At 43.9% G+C, this 19,935-nt stretch overlaps 1 protein-coding gene across 1 annotated transcript in view; it reads left to right on the forward strand.

Moving 5' to 3' along the window:
- LOC146010220 (uncharacterized) overlaps positions 1 to 19,935 on the forward strand; it is a 137,929-nt gene that overhangs the window by 10,386 nt on the left and 107,608 nt on the right. The window contains exon 7 of the mRNA XM_083151256.1: positions 96 to 1,745. Within this exon, the coding sequence (XP_083007382.1) occupies positions 96 to 1,745 (1,650 nt within the window). The remainder of the gene's footprint in view (positions 1 to 95; positions 1,746 to 19,935) is intronic.

Raw genomic sequence — 19,935 nt, forward strand, 5'->3', positions numbered from 1 at the left:
ATTAGACATGTTCATGGAAGTTGTATCACTTAAACTGAACATTTGTCTCTCAATGTAACCAATTCTGTCTGTTGTCATTCATCTGTTTCCTGTAGATGGGCGCACAAGCAGGAATACCTCGGAGGGAGATCTCATTGTGTCTCCAGATTATATACTAGAAGATAAGAACATCAGACAAGATTCTCCAGAGGAAAACCCCATTATCCCCAATACACACCCAACATTTCCCAGTGCAGATATTTCATCTGGTCCCTCTAGTCATGAGGAACCTTCTCCTGATCATTCAGACCTTACTACATACAGTACAGACCATAAAGATGATACAGTATCATTCAGTTCTGAGTTTGGTGAGAGTTTTAAAAGTCAGTCAGATTTCGTTTTACATCAGAGACCTCACACAAGTGAGAAACCATTTTCATGTTCTGAATGTGGGAAATGTTTTACAAAAAAATCTAATCTTGTTAAACATGAGAGGGTACATACAGGTGAGAAACCATTTTCATGTTCTGAGTGTGGGAAATGTTATAGCGATAAATCCAGTCTTGTTCTACATGAGCGCGTACATACAGGTGAGAAACCATTTTCATGTTCTGAATGTGGGAAATCATTTACTCATAAATCACATCATGTTAGACATGAAAGACTACATACAGGTGATAAATCATTTTCATGTTCTGAGTGTGGGAAATGTTGTAGCGATAAATCCAGTCTTGTTATACATGAGAGGGTACATACAGGTGAGAAACCATTTTCATGTTCTGAATGTGGGAAATGTTTTACAAATAAATATAATCTTGTTACACATGAGAGGGTACATAGAGGTGAGAAACCATTTTCATGCTCTGAATGTGGGAAATGTTATAGGGATAAATACAGTCTTGTTATACATGAGAGGGTACATACAGGTGAGAAACCATTTTCATGTTCTGAATGTGGGAAATGTTTTACAAAGAAATATAATCTTGTTACACATGAGAGGGTACATACAGGTGAGAAACCATTTTCATGCTCTGAATGTGGAAAATGTTATAGCGATAAATCCAATCTTGTTACACATGAGAGGGTACATACAGGTGAGAAACCATTTTCATGCTCTGAATGTGGGAAATGTTATAGCGATAAATCCAATCTTGTTACACATGAGAGGGTACATACAGGTGAGAAATCATTTTCATGTTCTGAGTGTGGGAAATGTTGTAGCGATAAATCCAGTCTTGTTATACATGAGAGGGTACATACAGGTGAGAAACCATTTTCATGTTCTGAATGTGGGAAATGTTTTACAAAGAAATATAATCTTGTTACACATGAGAGGATACATACAGGTGAGAAACCATTTTCATGCTCTGAATGTGGGAAATGTTATAGCGATAAATCCAGTCTTGTTATACATGAGAGGGTACATACAGGTGAGAAACCATTTTCATGTTCTGAATGTGGGAAATGTTTTACAAAGAAATATAATCTTGTTACACATGAGAGGGTACATACAGGTGAGAAACCATTTTCATGCTCTGAATGTGGGAAATGTTATAGCGATAAATCCAATCTTGTTACACATGAGAGGGTACATACAGGTGAGAAACCATTTTCATGTTCTGAGTGTGGGAAATGTTATAGCAATAAATCCAATCTTGTTCTACATGAGAGGGTACATACAGGTGAGAAACCATTTTCATGCTCTGAATGTGGGAAATCGTTTTATCATAAATCACATCTTGTTACACATGAGAGGGTACATACAGGTGAGAAAACATTTCCATGCTGAATGTGGGAAATGTTTTAGCAATAAATGCCATCTTGTTAGACATCAGTGAAACCTTTTCCATGCTTACAGTGTGGGAAATGTTTTATAAATAAATGTATACTGTAAATACCAGAAAAATAACATTTTGATGAGCAGATCTACATTAAACGTGAGCATTGATATGAGGATACCCTTGTTGCCTGCACAGGGATCATCTGAGAGTAAACTTGAAACCATTGACCTTTTGATGTCAGCTTGGTAATATGCCCCATACAACTGATGAATTATACAGTGAAGATTATTGATTTGATTATTGTCCATAAATTTCTTAAACTTTTTATATATGGAATTCCATAATTTAAACTACAGCTAATGAATTAAAATTTAAATTGTAAAAGATACTGTTCTAGTAGTATTCATTTTTTCTCAAGCCTGCACTGGTACACCATTCTGTTTTCACACAATCTGAAGGTAGAATGGGAGAAAACATTACTACAATGTTCACAAGATTTAATAAAAATTCTGGTAAAACATGACAAAATCATTCTAAATCAACTTTCACAAGAAATTATTGTTCTGGGGGAAAAACTCAAACTATGAAACACTAGATCAATTTTCAAAACTAATATGACAAATACAAGAACGAGATTGAAACCTACGAGACAGAAATGATCGAACGTAAAAAGAGGAAATTCCAACGAGATAAAATGGACTTCCAGAATAACAAAATCTTTAAATGGAACATCAGAGCAGGAAGATCCCAACAAAACACAAACAGAAGTGGAAACACCTCTAATTATACAACCTCAGAACCTGATTCTTCAGACAATGAAACAATTGATAACAGATTCTCCCAGTTAAATTTTTTAGAGACAGCCCCAAACCAGGCAGAGAACCTGGAGAAAGATCAGGGGGGGAGAAGAAGAAAATGTGAATAACTGGATTGGAGAGAGGAACCCAGAGAGAGGAGACGTTTCAAGGAATGATACATCCAAACTCCCCAAAAACAACCGCAATCTCCACCCTCTTGAAGATTATCAATTTAACCAGTAGAGAACTCCCCACAAACCAAGAATCCATCATAAAACGAGGTTTATCCTTCTCGCCATCCTTACAAGTAGACAGATTTGACCTAGAAAAAGACCTCAATCTTTTCACAAGGAAAATCCTCCTAAAAAAATTCTCTCCTCAAAAAACACAAAATAGAGATGACACCACTAGATCATCTGGTATTTCGAGTCATATGAACAACCCTCCCGACTCCTATAATCAGGAGGTGTTAGAAGAGGATGACCAGCCCATACTAGAACTACTACAGGATCTAGCATCCGGAAATGAGACATATCCTCCGTCATCAATAGAACATGGCACATGTCTCCCAACACCTGAACCATTTGACAGATCAAAAATAAAGAAAAATTTCTACCAGACGCAAAAATCTGTCCACAGATCCAGGTCTATCAAACTCTGGTCTCACAAGATCTAGACAAATTTTTAGCCAAACAACAACGGAAATCAAGTAACATCAATGATGGAGAAAAAAGAGCACTTAAAGAAATCTCAACGATCCAAGGGGCTTAAAAGTGTTTGGCGTGAGGCACATCCAACTTGGAATCAGAGGAGACTTGGATGCCGAACTCCTCAAAAATGAAACCAAGATGATCCTCCTGATGGATTGCCTACAACCCCAAGGCTTAAATGAATACAACAGTTATTTACCTTTCTTATGATGTTCATAAAAGAATCACTACATTCAACCATTTTGCGTCAAGAACCCCCAACATGTACAGTTCAGTTACCAAGGAATAAATTCATCATAGGAAATGTATTTCACCTATGAATACAATAACTACTTAATTAAGTGTAACATACTTACCAGAAACCCCCTTTTACCAATTTACTTACCAGACCAAATCAGCAGCGCAGTAGAATCCAGCAGGGGATACGACCCCCTAAAATCATCACTATACCTTGAGATGGGCTAAAATAATACATCCACAGAGGATATTCAATAACACCATATCTCATCACAAAAGCACACACACCCCCAAAGTAATTGGTTAATTGGTACTGCAAACATATCTTCCACCAAAGAATAAAATTCTGTCTAATATTGCACAATTATTACTTAATTTCACCCAATAATCAGACACACATTTTTTGCAACAATTTTTCTTTTATTTAAGATCACTTCCATCACAAGGGCACATATTAAGCAATTCACACCCCCTGTCACCAGTTACTCCTAGTATACTCACCACAATTTCATAACCCTATATTGTAGGGACACACTAATTTAATTTATTATATCCTCTCACGTTTATTTGATTATTTTTCCACACATTTTTGTATTACATTTCACCAAGTTTGAGCATGTTCACAAGAGCACTAATCACTTACCAATAGGGATCCAATATTAAAGGATACCCTACTGGTACATTACATTATGTATATATGGATTATCATATACACCTCATCCTAGAACAGAGATCATATCCAGCATAAAATATACATGGTACAGGGCACATCACAAATTCTGCTTGGAATATAACTGAAAACTACAACTAAGTGTAAGCAACAGGTTCTACCTTCTAACCACAGAACTGCAGGAAGAGACTGGGCCACACGCTGTATACTATTAATTCCAAGTACGTTAAATACAGGCAAATGTACAAATTTAATGTGTAAAAACACTAACTTATAAGACATACAGGTTCTGTGGTATAATATCAAATACACAGTCACCCGGGCCGAAGTCCTGCCGCTCGGGGATTGGTGTAAGCCGTGCATGTGACCAATCACGTGACCTGACGCCGCGGTCCTGTGACCAGCGGCTTGACGTCACACGGAGTAGCAGTATACACCCGCCTGGGCAAGGGCGGAAGTTCCCTCAATAAGCCATACAATTGGCTACAAAAGACCACATGACCTGAAACGATCCAGCAATTGGCTGGACATAGGAAAATAGGTTCAAACGTGGATACAATCGTTTGGCTAGCTTGAGGAAGCTAAACATGCGAAACACGTGTCCTAACCCGTGTTAGGCAGGGAGTAGGAGGTTGTAATGCAGGCCAGAGGAATGTCATTGTCATATTTATTGTTTGAGAAATAGTAGGACCATTGTTCTCACAGTGCCTCCACTTTATCAGTCCCATACACATGACGCAATTAAGTGTATATTAGAAGGATAGCCCAGTACCCGGCCACGATAGAGGCATTGATAATGATAAACATTTAATAACTGGGGGTCATCTATAAGTGTGCACTAGTGTCATATAAGGTAAATACCAGCAGAGTCAATAGTGTTCTTTAAGGACACATAATATAGAAAAAATCTGACACTGCGCAATAACCACAGAGTTGTTATACACAATGTCTGGGCACTGTGTCAACAGGCACCACTATAGATTGACACAAATTGAGACTCTGGTCCAAAAATGTATTAAGCATCTTACATACAACCACCAGCAGAGGTCATCAGTGCTCTTTCAAAATATATAACCAATCCCACACCATCAAACAATTGTTGCTCTTTATAACTGTCTGGGCACCTTGCCAGCAGTACAGTGTGATTGGACACAAATGTATCAATTACTATATAAATTGTATGTGGTAATAAATCTTCCTTGTTAAACTCCATTAAGGCAATTGTCCAATATTGTGAAGCCTATTTAGGTATAAACAAGGTATCCTTTCTATTTTTTCATCAATAGGACTTGTATAAATAAAGACATTCTCCTAATGCAGGGGTGGGGAACCTTTTTTTGTGCCAAGGGCCGTTTGTATGGGGAAAAAAATCCTTTGGGGGCCATATGTAAAAAATAATCTTACAAATTGTCCTGCTGGAGCCGTCCCATGCTCCGGCGGCTGCCGCTGAATAGGGCTGACAGTCTCCGGTTGCTGTTGATTAAGAGGAATCTCGTGAGAACTACCGTCCTATTTCCCTGTACTTAACTCCAACAACAAGGGAGCAAAAAACGCCACATTTTTTATAAACATCAATGGGTATACTGTCTAGGCCCGGGGCCTTACCCCCCCCCCCCCTCCCCCCGGCAGTGCTTTAATGGGGACCTCTTATAGTTTTATGGGGGCTTCTAGGTCACCTCTATCCTCCTCCTGCAGGGTTGGCAGCTTAATGTTACTTAAAAGTAAGAGTTTGATGTATACAGTGTATTAAAGAAATTTTTAAATACTGCACCTATATCTCCTGTTTTATATTGCATTACCCCATTCTTATCAAGGATCTTATGGATGGAGTTTGTGTGGTTATCTACATGGGCCAAATATGCTAAATAGCTGCCTGCTATATCAGAATTAGCATATAGCCTCTGTGAATTATATTTCATACATTTTATATTTTCAGTTTTTATATAATCAAGCCACTTTTCTCTGGCAGAATCCCAAGCTGTTTTTGTTTCAGAGGTATCCAGTGGCGTAGCTTGGTTTGGGGAGCCCCCTGCCATTAATGGGGGGGGACGCCTCCTTCCCCCGGACGCCCGTGCCTCCCCCATCACCGCAGGCTTACCTGTCTGCGCGTCCCGGCTCCCCTCCTGGCTTCAATTCATTCTATGCAGACGGACCACGATAAAATGGCCGCCCCCATACCGCAGACAGTTTCAGAGAACTATCTGCTTTATGGGGCGGCCATTTTATTGTGGTCCGTCTCCATAGAATCGGTTGAAGCCAGGAGGGGAGCCGGGACGCGCAGACAGGTAGGCCTGCGGGGGATGGGGGCATTACTATTGCACCGAAGTCCCCCAGCGCCCCCACATGCACAGCGCACCCCTTGCGACCGCGGGGGCTGCGGTGCTATAGTTACGACACTGGGGGTATCATCGGACAGGTATCTAACTTCGCATTCATTGCATGCTTTTTCAAGATCCATAATTTTCAATCTACTTGCTCTTTTGATTTCTCCTGTTCTTTTCTTTAGGGTAAAGAACTTTAAAGGCATCCCATGTTATCATATCTGATGCCTAACCTTTATTTATGTCCCAAAACTCACCCCATTGTGCAATTAACCCTCCCATGGCCTCAATTCTAGTTAGCCATGTAGCGTTGAATTTCCAAAGAGGATCCTTTGTCAGTAAAATCTTCTAACTCTATTTGCAGAGGGGAGTGGTCTGAAATGCCCCTAGTTTTATATCCTACTTCTAGCACATATGGCAGCAGTTCTCTAGAGATCAAAACCATATCTATTCTGGAAAAAAGCCATGTAAGATGCAGAAGAACACGAGAATTGTGTCAAATCTGGATTTTTAGCTCTCCATGGGTCCACCCATCCCAGATCATTAATAAAGTTTCCAAAGTTTCTGGAACTACTATCGATACTATTACCCATCTGAGATTTCTTCCATCTATCTAATTTAAGGTCTAGCACATTATTAAAATCCCCTATACATACTGCTGGAACCTCCGGCAAAAGTGCCACAAAATCAGCGGCTTTGACCAACACATCGAAGGCAAAAGGGGGTGGGATATAGACTGTAAGCAATTGCATATGTTAAGTATTAATAGCACAATCCAGAAAATATATACCGACCTCCTGGGTCAACCTTGACTCTATTGCATATAAAGGCTACTGTTTTTTAAAATAAAATTGAGATACCCTGTGCAGAGGATGTAAAGGGAGCATGGTATACGTGACTCACCCAGGCTATATTAAGTACCTGTAGTTTTACTCCTGTCAGGTGAGTTTCTGTTGACACGCTGGGGGAAATTTACTAAAGGAAATTTGTAAAAAATAGGTGTATTTGTATCCAGAAATACACTTATTTGTGACATTTACTATCCCGAAAATACGGCAATCCGTACTCGTATTGATGTGCTATCAATACGAGTATGAATTGCCGTATTTTCGGGATAGTAAGTGTCAAAAATAAGTGTATTTCTGGATACACATACACCTATTTTTTACAAATTTCCTTTAGTAAATTTCCCCCGCTATATCTACGCTGCTTTGTCTAATCTGACGCATGACCAAGGAGCACTTTATTTTATCGTTCATACCTCTAGTATTCCATGTTCACATACGGACCATTTGTTTATTAAATACATATTTCTAATGCACACCATGCTCCCCCTTTAATCCCTGCAGGAACCAACATGCTGTTTATCACATCCTGGCACCCCCCTGTCTTCTTCAAAAATATTACACAGACAACACCACATTTACCCCCCACCCCCTCCCTATATGCCACCCCTCCCTTGGCATACTTAATATTCACCTCCCCCCGAAAAAAAAATAGAAAGAAAAAAATCTATCCCAAATCAATCCCAAAGCCACGGTAACATAATAAGGCAGTTCCTCCCCCTCTCCCCCCGGCATTTATGAACTCATATAGATCAAAAGATTCCTTATTTTAAGGAGCTAGCTGGCATTTTGATGGGGCCCATTTATCTAACCATTCTCCCGCTTCTTTGGGATTCCCCCTCCATTATGATCTTCAATTTTGCTGGAAACAACATAAAATATTTTAAGTCAAGTTCTCGCAAGCGCTTTTTTATATCTGCAAACTTAGTCCTGCTTTTTTGGACCTCTAATGAAAAGTCAGGGAATGCTGCTATTTTAGTCCCTTCGTACTCCAACGGGCCTTTTGCACGTGCAAGACGTAAAACTGTGTCCCTATCTTGGATGGTAAGCATTAACATCTTGGAAAAAAAAAACCTTTTGTATCCCAATTGCACACTGAATGAGAAAATAACTACATATTAATCAGATAATACAGAGATCTTGGTTGCATATATCTGCAGATATAGGGCTAAGCCCCCAGGCCGTACGTCAAGGCCTCTCTGTCACTGGGGGTCCCTAATACTGGGTATGGGTCTGGGGTGTGGGCCCCCAACATGCCGACACAGGCTGAGTACTCCAGGGCAGCACACAAATGAAAATTAGTAAGGGTTAATAAGAAGCACATAAGTGCTATGTAGGGAAGTGAAGGTGGAATTAAAATACAAAATATATACAATGTGATAGGAAAAATAAGAGTTAATAAAGTGTTAGGGTGTGCTAACCTGGAGCAGACCAGCCCTACCAACACGGGGGCACCACATTCCCAAACCCATCCCATAAGCATATATGACTGGGCTAAATAGCCCAGTGTAAGGCCACATGATAATGGCGTATAACGTCTGAGAGCCAGCTTACCTGGAGATACCCCTGGCTTCTCCAATGGCACTCAGGTGTCAGCAATCCCTCCTCCAGACGTACGGCCTGGGGGCTTAGCCCTATATCTGCAGATATATGCAACCAAGATCTCTGTATTATCTGATTAATATGTAGTTATTTTCTCATTCAGTGTGCAATTGGGATACAAAAGGTTTTTTTTTTCCTAGACAGAATTACCCCTCCCTTTTGGCACCTGAATGACACACCTCTGATTGAGCAGCTTACCAACAAAAGTGTTAAGCATTAACATCTTAACATTAACATCTTAAAAGATCAGGGTGCGTGGAGGTGCTCCTGGTTGAGGGGGCTTGGCTGGTACTCTATGCGCCCTTTCGTTGGCAAATTGCCCAGAGAATGATGCCACGTTGTAATTGTCACTTATTAGTCACTCCACAAATTTTACTGCATCACTCCCTTCTGGTCTTTCTGGAAGCCCCACGAGTCTAATATTGTTACGACACAGCCTGCCTTCAAAGTCCGATAGCTTGTATTTAATTTCATGGATTTGGCCCGCCATTTCGTCTACTGAATGCTGTAATTTGTTATTAGAATCTTCCAGCTTAGAGTCACAGCTTCTTTCATCCTGTCTTTCATATCTTTCACATCTTGCTTTCTCTGGATTATATCAGTTTGCACATTATTTATTTTTTCCAACAATCGCGTCTCACTGTTGCTAATAGCATCCAGAATCTGTTGTAGCGTGGTGTCTGGGGTTGGCAGTGGGGTTCGGCCCTTTTAAAGGGGTGGTTTGGGGGGTAGTAAGCGTGGTTTGAGATGTATTTCCTGTCTGGGATCTGGCATATTTTTCCAGGCATGCTGCTGCCGCAGTGCCGGTTTTACCCATATTGGCAGAGAAAAATTGCCTAGGTCAGATGTTTTGTTATTGCCCGGCAGAGTTTTTTTATTTATACCAGGGTACCTATGCTGTATTTTACACTTTGACACAAATGCCCTACTGGGCAGTCCAGAGTCACCGATATTGCACAGTACTTATACAGCAGATGGTCCCTGCTTCTGAAATAGACCACTGCACCGAGTCACACTAATGTGTTATGCCCAGCAGTTCCACCACCTCACTCCCCTGCTGCTTATATACACCTGGTTAACTCCAAGAAAAACAGGCTCTTTTGTTAAAAAATGTGTATAAAACCGTCCAACTCACCCCCACTGCACACACTTGGGTGCCACTGAAGCTGCTGTGCATTCTCCTTATATTGGCTTCCTGGCATCCTCCTTGTGCTCCCTCGCATCCAGTTAATGCGTGCTACCCGGGACCAGCGGTATCCAGACACGCCGCTGATATGCTGCGTTCAGTGCTTGCCACATCCGCTTTCCCCCAGCTTTAGGGGCTCCAATGCACCTTCGCACAAGACCGGGCCCGCCGCTCTCACTCCACCGTCTCCCCAACTACACGCTGGTGGGTCGAGGGAGCCGCCGCGTCATCCACCACGTCAGCCGAGGGAGCCGCCGTGTCGTCCACCACGTCAGAGACGGAGACCAGGAAGTGAACGCCGGCCAGCAGGATCACGCAGCTCTGCTTCACCTCAAACGAATGGTGCTGGGGGAGAGCGCTGCCTCACACGTCCTCACTCGTGCTCAGCCGTGGCCACGCCTCCTTTATGTGTTTCTTACAGTAGTTCTAGTCCTAACTGTGTGCAGTGTAATGTTACCCTTATATGGGGTTATCAGTGGTTAGTGTGTTATATATGTAACTAGTGTGTATGAAAATAAAGGTGCAGTTGTACCGTGCTATAGTGTCCTTACTGTGTGAGTGCCGGACCCACAGAGACACCGGGGCACCGTGCAGCGCTGTAACCGCGGCCTTTCTCACGGTGGTGATGAATGATAGGCGAAAATAAAGCACATATGACCCGATGTTCTCACAATCGATACTAAATATTGTGACCGCTGTGTATATGATTAATGTAAATACCAAGCAGAGTGGATTTAGTTACAGATAATATACGCCAAGGTATATTACCATCACTGAGTATTGGGGGTTGATGAAAGCCGCAGTGCTATATTCCCTTATAGTACATGTAGAACCCACACGGTTTTGAATTTATAGTTATTGCAGTTTGGAATCTTGGGGTAAAACTGCAGAGAATCAGCCGCTGCTCAATAAATCTGTCCCACAGTATAATAGCATGTGATAATGTTATTACCCCACAGACATACATGTAATGTGAGTGCTAATGAGTATTACTGGAACAGATCACTGAGGTACCGAACATATTGCAGCCATTATTCTATTAGATATTGGTATCACAGTAATAGCAGACCACATGTGTGTTATATAGCTTCCAAACTAATATACCGTCCAAAGTATTCACTTTTTCCACATTTTGTTATGTTCCAGCCATATTCCAAAATGGAATTAATTAAATGTTACCCTCAATATTTACACACACTACCCCATAATGGCAACATGGAAAAAGGTTTATGGAGATTTTTGGTAATTTGTTAAAAAAATGAAGAAAATCCATGTACATAAGTATTCACAGCCTTTGCCATGAAGCTCAAAATTGTTCTCAGGTGCATCCTGTTTCCACTGATCATCCTTGAGATGTTCCTACAGCTTTATCGGAGTCCACTTGTGGTAAATTCAGGTGATTGGACAGGACTTGGAAAGGCGCACACCTGTCTATATAAGGTCCCACACTACACAGTGCACGTCTGAGCACAACCAAGCATGAAGTCAAAGGAATTGTCTGTAGGCCTCGGAGACAGGATTGTGACGAGGCACAAATCTGGGGAAGGGTGCAGGAAAATATCTGATGCTTTGAAGGTCCCAATGAGCACAGTGGCCTCCATTATCTGTAAATGGAAGATCGGAAACACCAAGACTCTTCCCAGAGCTGGCTTGTCATCTAAACTGAGCATCCGGGGGAGAAGGGCTCTAGTCAGGGAGATGACCAAGAACCCAATGAGCTACAGCAGCGGTTCTCAAACTGTGGGTCCCGACCTTCTCAGCATGGGGTCGCGACTCTATGTTGCTGACCATCAGGCTGATGACTTTTCTAATTTCAGTCAGTGATTGATGGAGTCTAAAAATCTGTGGAATTGTCTGTTATTTTATTTTGTGTCTCCACAATGCCGCCATGTATGTGCTGTCTGCTGACTACACATATGATGTGACGACCTTCTGCAGTAACTTGCTGGGGTCCTGTCATTATTATTTTGTCTGATGGGTCCCAGAGCAAAATAGTTTGAGGACCACTGAGCTACAGAATTCCTCTGTGGAGAGAGAAGAACCTTCCAGAAGGACAACCATCTCTGCAGCAATCCACCAATCAGGCCTGTATGGTAGAGTGGCCAGACAGAAGCCACTCTTTTAGTAAAAAGCACATGGCAGCCCGTCTGGAGATTTCCATGAATAGGATAGAAGGAAAGATGAATGCAGCAATGTATGGAGATATCCTGGACGAAAACCTTCTCCAGAGCGCTCTTGACTTCAGACTGGGGCAATGGTTCTTTCAGCAGGACAACGACCCTAAGCACATAGCCAAGATATCAAAGGAGTGGCTTCAGGACAACTCTGTGAATGTTCCTGAGTGGCCGAGACATGAATCTGATTTAACATCTCCGGAGAGATCTGAAAATGGCTGTGTACCGACTCTTCCCATCCAACCTGATGGAGCTTGGGAGGTGCTGCAAAGAGCAATGGGCAAAACTGCCCAAAGAAAGGTGCCAAGCTTGTGGCATCATATTCAAAAGGACTTGAGGCTGTAATTGCTGTCAAAGGTGCATTGACAAAGTATTGAGCAAAGGTTGTGAATACTTATATACATGTGATTTCATAGTTTTTTATTTTGAATAAATTAGCTAAAATCTAAAAAAAAAAACACTTTTTTTTATGTTATCATTTTATTTGTAGAATCTTGAAGGAAAAAATTAATTTATTCCATTTTAAAATAAGGCTGTAACATAACAAAATGTGGAAAAAGTGAAGCGCTGTAAATACTTTACAGATGCACTGTATAATCCCTACATTGGGCTGGTGACACAGATGACTCATTCAGCCTGGTGCTGTGATAGAATCGCCAGCCCCCGCTATCTGCCGGAAAGGGGGGCTTGCACGCCCCGTTCCGACTGAGCTCTCTGCCGCTCCACACTGCCTCCCCGGACCCCCCCTAACCCTCACTGTCTCCCTGAAGAGTGTTAGGTATTGGGTGTGACCCCGCAGCCGGGACTGCTGTTCAGGACAGCCATGGTGGGACCCTATACTGACTCTGTTGACCCCCCGGGCTGGGTGACCGGCTCCTGCAAGAATTAGGCTTTGCCTGTAGCCGCCACATTTGGAAGGGCGAGTTAAGCCCGCCCTAACTCCGGTGCATCCAGGTGTTAAGTATGGACAAGGAGCCGGGGACCCCCACAGGGTACGGCCAAAAGGAAAAGGCTGACTAAGGATCCTAACTAAATTTAAAGTAACGGCAACTTGCCAGGCCCTGGCTAACGCCACTAAGCGCCAGCGACCTAGTCGCTACAACCAGGGACACCAGTCGCAACAAACACAACAGAAAGGTACACTACACAATAAGGCAGAACAGAGAAAAAAAACCCTGAAAGCTGGGAGGAAGGGCAGGACGTGCCTGGAGGGCACACCTCTGGAAACCAAGGAATAACACAGGCCTGACCGGCTTGAAAATAGTAAACAGGAAAGCAAAATGAAACCACTGTCAAATGAAATAACCAGAAAGGCCCCAAGCGAGGCAACTCATGAAACCAGGAGAAGACGAGAACACGAACTCCACAGAGAAGCGTCACAAGGATGACTGACACTGGGAGAGAGCTGGGGCAGGTGGATTGCCTCTGGACGGAAGCTATCACCGGTGGGGAATGCTGGGCTGCCTCCCTTAAATGGGATGCTGTGGCCAATCCCAGCTGAAGCCCAGCCCCAAATTAATTAACAGCCCCTCGGACACCTGTGGTCCGCCTGCTATTTGGCCTTATAGAGCCCATCCTATTATCCTGCCCGGCGGCGTCAGCCATTACTTAGCAACGGCGCCACCGTGAGCAGGCAGTTACCCGGCCGCCTTCTGGCGTGCCTGGTTGCCGGGAGATGAGAGGCCGGAGGGCGGCAGCTGCGTCCAGCCGCCTCGTCCTCCGGCGTGTCTGGTAACCTGATTCCAGACCTGGAAGGACAGGCGGCTGGATGGGAGTGCAGCCCCGTTCTACCCGCCGCACGCCCGCAGCGTGCAACAAAGAGACAAGCAGGGATTCCACGGGGATGCACCTCCCTGTCAGATTGAGCAACTCTCGCCAGCGCAGGGAATCTGGCTCCATCTGTATAGTGGCACATGTAGAGATAGGCACATATGCATTCTGGTCATTTTCTTACCACGTGTGCATTACACATAGGTGTATCAGTGCTGACTGAGTGTACGCTATAGGGGCGGAGGGTCCTGCAGATGTGGCCAAAGTACAATAAAACCGTACTCATGTAATCTGTGTCTATTACAGGGCTAATTACTTGCAGCTTCTCCACCCTTGGTGCAAATTGCACACATGTAATGCCGGTGGCCACATCTGATTGGCTGACTGCATCTATGATTTATGCTGATGTTCCAGTGCTATTGCTGCTGTGATTTATTCCCATAATTACAGTGACATGAGCGATCAGTGTGCAATAAGACTCCATGGGTGACATTTAATGGGATGAGATTTTTAGTCACATTCCAAAAATGCACATTATCGCACTTTTTAAAATCACATTTTTTTGCCGAGAATTTGCATATTTAATGAGCTGCGTATTGCGGGAAAAAAGTGCGATAATGTGCGATTTTTAGTCATGAAAATGTGCGATTTTGTGTTAAAAAAGGAAATAAAAAAAGGCATAACCAGCCCAGGGCTCATTGAGCCGGACCTGGTTCCAAATATACAGGGGACAAAAGCCCCCTATCTTGACCCCGTAGGTAGGTCTGCATCCCTCCACCCACTGGTCCTGAAGAAATCCAGGGGGTACCTGTGGAAGGAAATGATACTGATTTGTTTACATTATGCGGCTCCTCCTCCTGAATACCGCTATTGGTCGACTAGCGACTCTATTCAAGGGGGGGGGGGGGGGGAGGGGGCATTAGTTTTGCCTAGGATGCCAAGAAACTGACTCTGACACCTGGTATTATACTGCAGCCTGTGTGAGTAGAACAGCAGCTCCCCTGTAAGTGCCCTTATGGCTCACACCCAGCAATCACTACTATGCTGTTACTAGCAGTATAATACCTGGGGTCACCTGGTGCCAGCTGCAGCACTCTCCCTCCTGCCTGCCATGCACACCAGGAAGGGACGTTTCCCTGGTAACACAGCTCCTCCCACTCTGCCCCACACAGGAAGTACACTTTGGCTACAGCAGCGGGGGAGTCTGGGAGCTGAGTATAAACTACAACAAAATGGCCGCCGCTGTATGAGGACACACAATGAGACATCACTACAGGACTGGTAGAAGCGTCAATTGCATTGATAGAATGCATAGAGCGAGAGTTCTGTGAGGTGCGGTCACCGGTGGCTGATAGATTCCGTGCTGTAAATACGACGCTTAGTAAGGCTCCATAAAGAATGTCCCCTGTGTGAGGGAGCGGCGGCCATTTTCCCGAAGACCAATCCCCGCGTCAGCGACGGCAGAATCTCGGCTCCCTGCTGGGGCAGCGCTGCTGATTAGGGATGGGACATCGAAAGAAAACATCGGTCAAATGATGTTTTTCAACATTGGTTGCAAAACATCATTTAGACCTAAACATTGGTACTGTGAACCCGATGTTAACCGATGTTAACCGATGTTTCGATATTTTTAAAAATAAACTGGTTACCAAAGCATATAATACACTAATAAGCTTCTGAAATAATAAATAATCCCTCTATTAAGTTTATCTTGTTGGAGGCTTACAGTTTATACACACACAATGGATATATGATTCATGTTTTGTGGTAAATCAAATTTGTTACGGAAGGAAAAAAACATGAAGCATTAACTATCAAAACTTTATTGCAACAACTCACAATCTTCTATTTTTACCTAGATTTTTAACTGCAGCAACAGGCTAATAACTTACTGTATGTTGATCATAGAAAATAGCAAAAAAAACTGTACACACAGTGCAACATAGAACATACTACATTGTTGCTTAGAATAACCACCAGAACAAAGACGCTGGAGCCAGTGCAACTGCAAATTAATGTTTGAAACACGTCTGCATTTGACAAACCAGCTCCCATCCCCTCCCTCAAATAGAAACTACTGTACCTGTCACTCAGTATCTGCGTCCGAAGTCACTGCACATGTGCAGTGTGACTGACATTGCATTTCAAATAAATAAACTGTGCAAATGTCTGCATCCACAACTGAATCAGGCCCTTTGTAAGGTGCTGTGATATGCTTGCTGCATAATAATAAATCAATTGATAGATTGTAAGCTTGCGAGCAGGGCCCTCATACCTTTGAATGACTGTAAATACCCAGTTTGTTGTATCACTGTCTCCTATTGTAAAGCGCAAGTGAATTTGCTGCGCTATATAGGAAACTATTAATAAATAAATATGAAGGGAGTTCACCACAATGTCACTACTAGTGACTATCGTACTATACTGTTCATTCTACCACCCACTATCTTTGAAAACCCATGCAGTTCCTCTTCCCTGCCTGGAGTGTCGCTGTCTGCTGTAGTGCTTCTAGCACAGTGTGGTCTGTATATCAACATTGATATGCAAACCAGACCTGTGCTATAAACACCACAGCAGACAGCGACTCACTAACAGCACCAGTTGCAGTGAGGCAGGGGTGGGGCTGTCCTGTGTGCTGCTGCTGAATGGCTGGCCAGACTGTCTTTCACTGTCAGCTACCACCCACAGCAGCAGCACACAGCCACACACACATATGAAAGCCCAGCCAGCAGTGATACTGTCATGTTTGTTAATGGATTTTTTTTTTATCAGTCTCTTAAGTTTTTAATGAATATAAATCAAGGAGAGATTGAGCTGGCTGCAAAGCATTGAAAGCAGCACACATTGACACACAAAAGAAAAAACATTGGAAGATTGAGAAAAACATCGGGGGAGAAATCTAGCGATGTTGATGAAACATTGGATCCTCAACATCGCAGGGTTAAACATCGAACATTGGAACCATAAATCCGATGTTACCGATGAAACATCATATGATTACCCATCCCTACTGCTGATCCTACCTGAGGCCTCTCACTTCCAGCAGCCACGGTGATTAAGTTACGGGGGACCGAGAGAAGACATTGCTGTATCTGGCAGCAAGTGATGGTATTGTGCTGCCCTGGTGTTATTATACAGGGGGAGCAGCATGTGGTGTCGTGTCCAGTTATACAGGTGGAGCAGGCTGTGGTGCCCTGTTATACAGGGGTAGCGACCTGTGGTTCCTGTTATATAGGGGGAGCGGCCTGTGGTGTCCTGTTATACAGGGGGAGCAGGCTGTGGTGCCCTGTTATACAGGGGTAGCGACCTGTGGTTCCTGTTATATAGGGGGAGTGGCCTGTGGTGTCCTGTTATACAGGGGGAGTGGCCTGTGGTGTCCTGTTATACAGGGGGAGCGGCCTGAGGTGCTCTATTATACTGGAGGTGTGGCATGCGGTGACCTGTTATATAGGAGGAGCGGCCTGCGACGTCCTGTTATACAGGGGGGAGCGGCCTGCGACGTCCTGTTATACAGAGGGGAGCAGCCTGCGACGTCCTGTTATACATGGGGGAACGGCCTGCGACGTCCTGTTATACAGGGGGGAGCGGCCTGCAACGTCCTGTTATACTGGGGGGAGGGGCCTGCGGCGTCCTGTTATACAGGGCGGCGGGAGCGGCCTGCTGCGTCCTGTTACACAGGGGGGGGAGCGGCCTGCCGCGTCTTGTTTTACAGGGGGGGAGTGGCCTGCCGCGTCCTGTTACACAGGGGGGAGCGGCCTGTGGTGGCCTGTTATTCAGGGGGGGAGGGGCCTGTGGCATCCTGTTTATGCAGGGGGAGTGTCCTGTGGTGTCAGTCCTTTTACAAATGTTAAATGGGGAGCAGCCTCTGGTGTGGTGTTTATACAGGGGAGCGGCCTGTGGTGTCCTTTTTATACAGGGGGAGCGGCCTGTGGCATCCTGTTAATGCAGGGGGAGTGGTCTGTGGTGTGAAACGCCTGTAGCGTCCTGTTACAAATGATATACAGGGGATCGGCCTGTGGTGTAATGTTACAAATAGTATACAGGGGGAGCAGCCTCTGGTGTGGTGTTATTATTTTATAGTTGAGCAGCCTCTATTTTTTTTTTTTTTTTTATTATCATTGAGCAGCTTTTGTTGTCCTGTTACAAAACTTAAATGAATTAGATATAAAACAAAATTTTCAGGGTTTTTTGTCTCTGATATCTTCTTAGTAGTAGTATGATGAATATACAGGGCGAGCAGCCTTTGGTGCCTCATTACAATGACCATGTACTACAATGGACGTTGTAGTGGTATTCTATGGCGCTTATACTGTACATGTGCCCATTGTTCTCTGTATATTTATATGTGGAAACATTAGAGGCTGCTCTTGTGCCTCTGTGTGGATTTTTCTTATGGTGGCCATACACTACTGGGATGTATTGCAGCAGTGTATGGCCATGCGAACCCCCTCCAGGACCTGCATACGATGAATCACATGCTGTCATTTTACATGCGATGTATCCCATGCGACCCCATTCTCTGCTACCAGGATGAGGGCTGAGTCGGCGGGTGGGCAGCAGGTCAACCTCCTGCTCAGGTCCGATGTGAATCGGACCCAAGGTGGACGTCAAACACATCCGATTTCTCAGCCCGTTCTATCGGGATCGGGTGAAATTGGCCCAAATCGGACTAGTGTATGGGCACCATTACCTAATATGTTACATGTGTACTGTGTGGTGTTTATTGTAATTATATTTACACCTAGACAATGGAGCAGTGAGGAAACGGAGTGTTTACTAGACATCACGTGAGGATGACACACGGCACTGATTCCCCGAGGATGGACAAGGACCAGAGTCACATGACTGAGAGGATTCTAAATATCACCCTGGAGATCATCTACCTGCTGACTGGGGAGGTGAGGAGATCTGGGAGCGTCACTGTGACATCACCTATATCTATAGTAATAATACAGGGACGTGACTGGGGAGGTGAGGGAATCTGGAAGCGTCACTGTGACATCACTTATATCTATAGTAATAATACAGGGACATGACTGGGGAGGTGAGGGGATCTGGGAGTGTCACTGTGACATCACTTATATCTATAGTAGTAATACAGGGACGTTACTGGGGAGGTGAGGGGATCTGGGATCGTCACTGTGACATCACTTATACCTGCAGTAATAATACAGGGACGTGACTGGTGAGGTGAGGGGATCTGGGAGTGTCACTGTGATATCACTTATATCTATAGTAATAATACAGGGACGTGACTGGGGAGGTGAGGGGATCTGGGAGCGTCACTTTGACATCACTTGTATCTATAGCAATAATACAGGGACATGGCTGGGGAAGGGAGGGGATCTGGGAGCATCACTGTGACATCACTTATACCTACAGTAATAATACAGGGACGTGACTGGGGAGGTGAGGGGATCTTGGAGTGTCACTGTGACATCACTTATATCTATAGTAATAATACAGTGACATGACTGGGGAGGTGAGGTGATTTGGGAGTGTCACTGTGACATCACTTATATCTATAGTAATAATACAGGGACGTGACTGGGGAGGTGAGGGGATCTGGGAGCGTCACTGTGACATCACTTATATCTATAGTAATAATACAGGGACGTGACTGGGGAGGTGAGGGGATCTGGGAGCGTCACTGTGACATCACTTATATCTATAGTAATAATACAGGGACGTGACTGGGGAGGTGAGGGGATCTGGGAGTGTCACTGTGACATCACTTATATATATAGTAATAATACAGGGACGTGACTGGGGAGGTGAGGGGATCTGGGAGCGTCACTGTGACATCACTTATATCTATAGTAATAATACAGGGACGTGACCGGGGAGGTGAGGGGATCTGGGA

Source organism: Crinia signifera, chromosome 6, assembly GCF_055691185.1.
Source record: "Crinia signifera chromosome 6, ASM5569118v1, whole genome shotgun sequence".
Taxonomy (NCBI): Eukaryota; Metazoa; Chordata; class Amphibia; order Anura; family Myobatrachidae; genus Crinia; species Crinia signifera.